The 8,595-nt window shown below is 49.7% G+C and overlaps 1 protein-coding gene across 4 annotated transcripts in view; it reads right to left on the bottom strand.

Moving 5' to 3' along the window:
* Positions 1-739: 739 nt before the first annotated feature.
* Positions 740-8,595, bottom strand: part of CABP1 (calcium binding protein 1) — a 21,111-nt gene continuing 13,255 nt past the window's right edge. Inside the window, exons 3-7 of one of the 4 annotated variants that reach the window (XM_039868330.1) lie at positions 6,161-6,191; positions 5,746-5,889; positions 4,640-4,749; positions 4,255-4,402; positions 740-2,591 (exon numbers count right to left, since the gene is read on the bottom strand). In XM_039868330.1, the coding sequence (XP_039724264.1) occupies positions 2,557-2,591; positions 4,255-4,402; positions 4,640-4,749; positions 5,746-5,889; positions 6,161-6,191 (468 nt within the window). In that variant the 3' untranslated portion in view covers positions 740-2,556. The remainder of the gene's footprint in view (positions 2,592-4,254; positions 4,403-4,639; positions 4,750-5,745; positions 5,890-6,160; positions 6,192-8,595) is intronic. The other 3 variants (XM_039868331.1, XM_039868332.1, XM_039868329.1) reach the window with 3 other exon arrangements.

Below are 8,595 nucleotides of genomic sequence, written 5' to 3'. Positions count from 1 at the left end.
AGTCACACACCAGATAGACCCAGGTCTAACTACTCAGCTATCCTGCTTCCCTGCTTTCCGCTTGCTGGGGACGATGGCAGCTGTTTCTACATCTGTCTCTGCATACACACTGGGATTTCCTCCGGGGCAAAAACCTTGTCATCACTTCCTCGGGAAAGCCTCCCTGATCTCCTCAGAAGGAGGGCAGGCCTCCTTATCATACCCTACCTGAAAGTCCCTGCACTTTCCCCTAATAGCAGTTATCACAATTGTAACCATATAATGATGTGATTATTTCATGTCTGTTTCCCTGACCACTATGAGAGCTCCAGAAGACAGGAAGTGGGGCAGACCCTGCTGGATGCTTACCCAATATCCATTCTCCTTTTCTTCTACAGCAGATCCTGGAATAACGTCGTTTTGTTCCACAAGATGCTGTAGGAATCTAACTCCCGTTTATGTCAATTACCCTATGGTAAAATTGATTTCGTTACACGTTTTGCTTAAAGTCTCAGACCTATCAACGATATTAAGTGAGGAGCTTACTGGAGAACTTGACTTTGTGGCAGCTGCGTACCCAGCAAAAACACTACATCCCCCAGTCTCCCTTTCAGTTAGAGGCACCAGGTTCTGGCTTCTGAGATGAGTGAGGAAATAGCTGGATATCTAAAAGATTCTCAATAAATGAATGTTCAATGCCGGAATGTCCAGACAGTTCTGGGCGTGCAGTTGGTACTCAGGAAACGTGTCATCTAACCAGCGCAAGAAGGAAAGGCCCCCACGACTGCCTCTCTCTTGGAAATATTTTTATTGGTTCTGAGATAACAGGGCTGAGGCGAGCTGGGACGGGCACAGAGCTAAGGAGGGCAGCAAGAGGCTTTGCCCCAGGGCAGACATGCTGTGTGGGATCTGCTGGCCGGCTCCCTGGCCCGCCCAGCCAGCAGTGGCTGGGCACATGGCACTTGGCGCCTTGCATGACCTCTGCGGGCTTGGCACTGTGGCCTCCTTGTCGGCGGGCACCCCCTTTTCCAGTTGCAGGAGTTGTGAGTCTTTCACAGTGCAGGGGTGGGGGTCCGGGGTGGGCACCTCCCCGGGTGCAGGCAGGCCCCTTCCACCAGTACATCCTGGGCTCTCGGCGGCTACGGCGGGGTGAGGCCAGCTCTGGCTTCTCTTCTCCCCGCCTGTGGGAGCTTGGCAGTCCTGGAGGGGCCCTCACGGCCTCAGCGGGACATCATCCGGACAAACTCTGGGAGGGTACAGGAGAGGGTAGGGAGAAAGCAGCAGTCAGGGCCCCCGCTCAGGGTGCTGCTTTCAAATCTCCCTCAGATCCGTGTCCCCTCTCCACTGACACTACTCCTGACTTTGTGCTGATCCCCCACATCCATTCTGCCTCTTCCAATTCATCTGCACAGCAGTTAGCTGAGCTTTCTAATCTGCATATCTGAGCCCCTTCTTAAACCTCTGGATAATGTCCCGTATCCTGACATGACCTCAAGGCCCACCCCTGCTCTGACCCCAGCTGACATCTCCAGCCTCATCTCTCACCACGCACCCCCAATCTCATGCTCCAACTGTACAGATCCTTCTTTTAGCAACTTAGGTGCAACTGGTACTTCCTCCCTCCCTCCCTCTGACCTTTCAGCTTTCCTGAAACTTGTCCCGTTTCCTTTTTTTTTTTTTTCCAAATTAGACTTTATTTTTTAGAGCAGTTTTAGGTTCACGTCAAAATTAAGCAGAAAGTACAGAGAGTTCCCATGGACCCCCTGTCTCCATACAGGCACACCGTCCCCCACTATCAACCTCCCCACCAGAGCGGGACAAATGTTCAAATCAATGAACCTACAGTGACATATCATCACCCCAAGCCCATAGTTCCACTGGGGTTCACTCTCAGTGTTGTAAATTCTATGGATTTGGACAAATGTGTACTGACACATATCCACTGTTATAGTGTCATATGGAATAGTCTCACTGCCTTAAAAATCCTCTGTGCTCCGCCTATCGTCCCCACCTCCCTGCACAGCCCCTGGCAACCACTGATCTTTTTACTGTCTTCATAGTTTTGCCTTTTCCAGAATGTCATACAGTTGGAAGCGCACAGTATGTAGCCCTTTCAGATCGGCTTCTTTCACTTCGTAGTATGAATTTAAGTTTCTTCCATATCTTCTCATGGTTGGATAGCTCATGTCTTTTTAGCTCTGTATAACATTCCATTGTCTGGATGAACCAGTTTATTTATCCATTCACCTGCTGAAGGACATCTTGGTTACTTCCAGGTTTTGGCAACTATGAATAAAGCTGTTATAAATATCTGTGTGCAGGTTTCTTTGTGGAGGTAAGTTTTCAACTCGTTTGGATAAATATCGCTTCATTCTTTTTCACCTGGTAGCTCCTACTCATTTCTTAGGTCTCTGCTTATTTATAGCCTTATCCAGGAAGCCTTCCCTAATCCCCCCTCTGGCTTGGCACGCATGCCCCCTCTGTACCCCACAACCCATTATACTTCTCCCAAAACAGCATAAACTATTCTGTTGGCTCCTGTCTTCCTTGCTGGTCTTGGGCTCTTCAAGGCAGGGCTCAGGTCTCAGCACACAGTAGGTGTCTAATACATGCTGGTGAAATGAATGAGAAATGCTGAGCTGTTATCTGTGGGGAGCACTTACCTGGAAATGAGCTGTCCTGAGATTCTCAGATCTGGTGGTAGCAAAGCCTTCGCTCCATCTAGCCACACTCTCTTCAACCTTGAAGACCGACTACTCCAACCTTGAAGTATTAGTAGCTGCTTCTAATCCCCAGAAAAGGTCTCCCAACCTTTGTGTTCTAGACACACTCACAGTCTGGCACATATTTATCTTGCTTTTCTGCTCAGAATGCAAGTACCTGGAGTACGGAGTCGATGTTTTACTGTACTTTCCCCCGTGTATCCCACGGTGTCGAAAATGGCGTCACGCAGTGTTATGCATGTTGTGGTTGAGATTCCAGTCCTGGGTTTATGACCCAACTCTGCCTTCTACTGATAAGGAAATCTTGAGCAAGTTATATTCTGTAAACCTCGGCTTCCTTATCTCATGAAATAATAATAGTGAAATCCATAGAGTCATTGTGAGAATTAAATGAGGTAATATATGTAAAGCTACTTAGTACAGTGATTGGTACATAATAAATATATAATAAATAATAACTATTATGATTATTACTGATGTGCCAGGTACTGAGTTAGGCGGAGAAATGCGGAGATCAAGGAAACAGGGTTCCTCTTCCCAAAAAGTTCAGAGTCGAGCAAAAAGACAACTATAGCTAGTAGTTAGGGGACAGTGTGAAGAATAAGGGTGAGTCAGAGGTGCCATAAAACTCAGAAAAGAGGAAGTTCATGGAAGAAGGGCTGGAGGAAGTGACCCCACTTCTGGGTCTTGAAGGATGAATAGAATTTAGTCCAAGGGAACAACAGAATCAAAGGTATCCTGACTAAAAGAACAGGGAGTTCAAACGAGAGCCAAGCAGGTTCGTGGACAAGTATTTTAGTGCGGCTTTATAGAGGGAGTGGAGGAATGGTAAGAGCTGCAGCTGGGGAGGTGAGCTGTGGTCTGATCTTAGGGGCCTGAGTATCGGCTTGAGAAATGTGACATTCAAAAAATACCTACTATGGATGGATGCAGGAGGAGATGGACAGTCAGACAGATAGAGATGTATAGAGATGGACAGGGATAGATGAATGGATGGATGCGAAGTTCAATACAGATGGGGAAGTCACTCTACAGACAGGTGGATAGATAGATCAATGGAAGTATGGGTAGAAATATAGGCAGATGGAGATATATATAAATGTATGAACAAATGTAGAGAAGTATAGATGCATAGCTAGATGGGGAGATGTACATGGGTAGATGGGTGCACGGATGAATGCACAGGTGAATGTGTAGAAGAATGAGCTGATGCATGGATGGATAGATAAGTGAATGAATAAATGGTTCTAAAGAAGATTGTTTAGAGATGAAGGATTGGGTAAATGGGTACCTGGAATGGATGAATGAATAGCTGGAGAGACAGATATGAACTAATGGATGGATGGATGGATGGATGGATGGATGGATGGACGGATGGATATAGGGATGGATGCAGACTAGAGTGGTGCATAAATGGAGGGGTGGCAGAATGGAAGGATAGGGGGATAGAAAGTTGGAGGGGACCGATGGTCGCATGATGGATACACAGTTAGAGGCTCCATGGATGGCCACTACTGCCCTGGTTTCTCTCCAACTTTCAAGCCCCACCTACCTTCAAAGTCCACTCGTCCATCCCCATTGAGGTCCACATCTCGGATAATTTCTTCTATGTCTCGGTGTCCCACCTGATGACCCAAGAGTTTCCTCATGGCCTCTCGCAGCTCACTGGTGCTTATCTCCCCATCACCATTGGTGTCAAACTAGAGAGGGCAGGAAGGAGGGAGAAGTAGCTACAATACAGAGACCAGCAGAAGCAGATCACAAGATTGAGCTTCTTCTCCAGAGTCACTGTTCCCCTTCCCCAGAGACTCTTCTTTTTCCAAGCTCCTTCCCCTGGTCTGGGATCCAGGGTTCAGGTTTCTTTTCAAATTAGCCATCTTGGGGTTGGGATTCTAATAATCTACCTACACCTTGCCTGTCTACTGCCCATCACTCACCTCTCGGAAAGCATCTCTCAGTTCCTTTACTCCAATCATATCTGCCGTCTCCGCCAGGAGTTTAGGTCCCATTAGTTCCACAAAGTCATCAAAATCCACATGGCCACCCACTGAGGACAAAGGAAAGAGCTAGGTCATCCATCTAACCATTCCCCACCTCTAATTAGGTACTGTCAACTTCTCCCTGACCTGCCCAGAGCTAGGTCCAAGATTTCACCGAAAGCCAAATGCTGACAGAAAGGTGACCATCGACAGGTGGTTTGTTAAAGAATGGCTCAGGGGAGTGACCAGGGGTTGATGAAGGAAACAAGTCAGGAAGTGGGTAGAGGTAGATATGGGAGAAAGAAACATTAGGTCACAGAGACAAGTAAAGAATTTCAGAGGCGGACAGACAGAGACACGCAGAAAGGCAGAGAGAGAAGCAGAGGTTCTGGGCACCTAGCCCACAAGTCTTGTGGTACAAATGGAAGCTCAACTTCCAACTCTCAGGATGAAGAAGTGCTGGGGACCTCACACCCACCTACAGCCTGCTCGCACCAGCTTTCCACCAGTGACTGACAGGAGTTTGGGGGATAAATGCCCAGCTGGAGAGGTGAGGGTGGGAGTATAACTCTGAAGTAGGCTGCTACCCTAACTCTCTGAGTTCCCCAGCAGAATTAAACTCCAGCCAGTGGTAGCTGACAAGAGCGCACCCTTTGCTGGCTCTTTCTCTTCCCTGTCTCACTTCCCTACTCCCTATCGATGCTTTTCATCACCTACTGAATAAACTACTTACACTTTCAAATCCTCGTCTCAGGCCTGCTTCTGGGAGAACCCAAACTAAGAGAAAAACATAGTAATAATAGCATCTCTCTGTTCGACTCTCACTGTGTGCCAGGTATTGGGCTGTTTCAAATGCATTCTCCGATTGACTTTCTCTGCTCCACTCCTCCTGTTACACCCTCATTTTCTGGGGGAGGAAACTAAGGCTCAGAGAGGGTAAGTGGTTTGCCCCAGGTCACAGAGCTGGAAGGAGGTGAGCCCAGAATCTGAAGCCAGGCCTGTCTGACCCCAGACGGCTGCAAGGGGAAGGACAGAAAGGGCAGGTGCCCAGAGTAAGGACTCACGGTTCATGTTGATCTGCTGGGACAGCTCAATAAGCTCCATCTCGGTGGGCATGTAGCCCATGGTGCGCATGCAGTTGCCCAGGTCCCGACAGTTGATGTAGCCATCCTTGTCCTTGTCAAATTCTCTGAAGGCCTCTCGGAGCTCTGGGGAAGGGACCGAAGGTGGTTGTGGTCAGAGGTGGGACCTGCAGAGCCTCTGAGGGCAGTGGCAACCCAAGGGCCCGTTGGCTTAGAGAACCGGGCTGCGGAGCTGCCCAGGACTGCACACTCCTCTGACGCCTGGCTCCACAGAGGATACCGGCTTTGTCCCGGGCGCTGTCCCTGGAGGCCGTCTCTGCCTCTCTTCCCACCAATCTCCCTTCCCTCATTTCCTGGGTGGCTGAGCAACCCTTTCCCTTGAGGGGCCAGGTCTCACCTTCGATCTCCTCTGGCCGCAGTGATCTGTCCTGAAATAAAAGAACGTATCCTATTAGCAGCTGCGAAGGGCCAGAGTCACAAAATGCCCAATCTAAGGGCCATGCAAATAGCAGCAGGCACTGAGGGGGAAGGGGACGGGGCAGGTGACAGGGCTGCAGCGGAAGCATGCCTAGACCATGTGCTTGAGGGGAAAAGGTGCAGCCCCACATCTCCCATAGGCATGGGAGATGCTGGGGGCCTGAGAGCCCCACCCAGCCTGGGCACGGAACCTCTGTGTCCAGCCCCTTATTCCAGACACAACGATGTGTTGAGGAACAAAGCTGGTCCCGAAGCAAAAACCTGTAAATAAAGCAGGGTCAGCGGGAGGTTACACCAGAGAAGAGGCCTGCAAGGCAATGGGAAAAGAGAGGGGCTGCAGGGGAGAGAAAGCAGAGCTCAGACAGGCAGCCCGAGGGTGACGGAGAGGAAGAGGAGGACCCCAGGGTGTGAAGGCAGGATTAGGGCTGTGCCCTGCTTCCTGGGCACTGCCCTACCTTCGCCAATTTGACCCCCATCCTACACTTTGCCCTGTCATGAGACACAGCATAGGACCCTGGGAGCCGCCAGTGCCTGTGGTGGCTGCCAGGATCCAAAGCACACATCTAAAGCCTCAAGCAGTACCCAGGTCTCCTTGGAGAATCAAGGAAACCCTGGGTCTAGATGTCACAACCGATGGCAGAAAAAGTCTCTAGAGAGCAGGCCCAGAGGACACCTGTGGATGAGGGGCCAGTTGCCCTGGGTCTGCCCAGGAGGGACACAAACTGGCACGAAATGGATGAGCTGCCCAGCTGGACCTGCTTAGTAAGCTCCCAAACTGGTCCACGGGACTTCTCCTCCCCAAATGACACAGCTCTCTGCCTTCAGACAGGAAGAATGCAGGCAGGCGTACTGGCCCTGAGGAAGCGTACACCAGGTGTGGGCACACCTGTCATGAACATAGACATGTGGGTGTGCCACAGTGAGCGTGAGGCATCTCAGCTGTGCACACAGGCTGTTCTAGCCAACAGGGCCAGGGTACGTAGAGACAGCTGCTGCCCACCCACTCCAAATTGGTCCCAGGGCAAAGAACTCTGGCTCCGGAAAATCTGAGAATCTTCTAAAAAGGGGCTATTAAGCAACATCTTTGAGACAACCAGGTGCACAGGACCTGGTGCTCAGAGTGGCTATTTGTGGCAGGATAGTGTTGAGAGTGTAGGTATGCTTGGAATGAGAAGGCCACGAGCTAGCAGGTCCTGCAGGTGGCATTTCTAGCTGAGGGCAGGAATCACGGAAGGTATATTCGTCTCTGTGAGATGACTGTACGGACTTCCACTTAAAAATCCTGTCATGGTGCATAGTGCAAATGTTGTCACTCCTGTTCCTAGTCAGCCTTGGATCTTGGGTGACCAAAAAGGATGTTTTTTGCAATGCCTATAACTCCCAGGAAGTGAAAATGAGCGAGTAGGCAAGGATATGTGCATACACACATGCAGAACGCACTTATGAGGACAAGGTACTCAGACATAACGAGTCTTTTCCACCCTTCAGGCTCAAGCAGCCCCCGCTTCTCCAGAACCCAGCTCTTCAGGACTGGAGAGAAATGGGGTGCTGCTGACCCTCACTATAGCCCCCTCTATACATCTTGCGTAGCTAGAATCACAGAGCAGGAAAGCCAGCTACCCCTTTGTAATGTGCCTGTGGCTGGAGCTAGTTTATCTGTGTCCTGATGGCTGGCCCTTGGGTCACACACTCCTCTGTGCAGAGAGGCGCGGGTATGTGTGTGGTGCTCTGAGTAGAACTGGGAACGTCCACTGATGTTGCAGGGAAACCATGAGCACCAACTCGGGGGATAGGGCTTGGGTGGGAATGGAGCACACGCACATCCTTTCTCCCCAGTGTATGTGGTTAGTGAGAAGAGTCTGGCCTCTGCAGTCAGACGGACTCGACTGCAAAGCCCAGATTTACTACTTCTTAGCTGTGAGACCTCGAAAGGTCACTTCTATGATCCACAGTTTTCTCATCTGTAAAATGGATTAATACCAGGACCCACCTGGTATTAAATACAGGGCCTTTGTGAACATTCCATGAGGCAAGATATGTAAAGTGTTTAGCATGTGGCAGCCCATAAATGGAACCTACAAATGTTTGTATCTGTAACACCGCCACTGTTCCCCTCCTCCCTGTGGCCTTTCAGATATCCGTAGGAGGCTGTCCAATACAGTAGCCATATGTGGTTATTTCAATTTGAATAGGAATTAAATAGAATTAATAATTCAGATTCTCAGTTGCACTAGCCACATGTCAAGTGCTCTGTAGCCACATGTGGCTAGTGGCTACTGTATTGGACAGTACAGATCACAAAATGTTTCTATCATTGCAGAAAGTTCTACTGGATGGTGCTGTGTGTACTCAGTA

The sequence above is a fragment of the Pteropus medius genome, unplaced genomic scaffold (assembly GCF_902729225.1).
Source record: "Pteropus medius unplaced genomic scaffold, Ma_sr-lr_union100, whole genome shotgun sequence".
NCBI lineage: Eukaryota > Metazoa > Chordata > Mammalia > Chiroptera > Pteropodidae > Pteropus > Pteropus medius.
The sequence above is the reverse complement of the archived record's forward strand: the minus strand, read 5'-3'. Positions and strand labels throughout refer to the sequence as shown.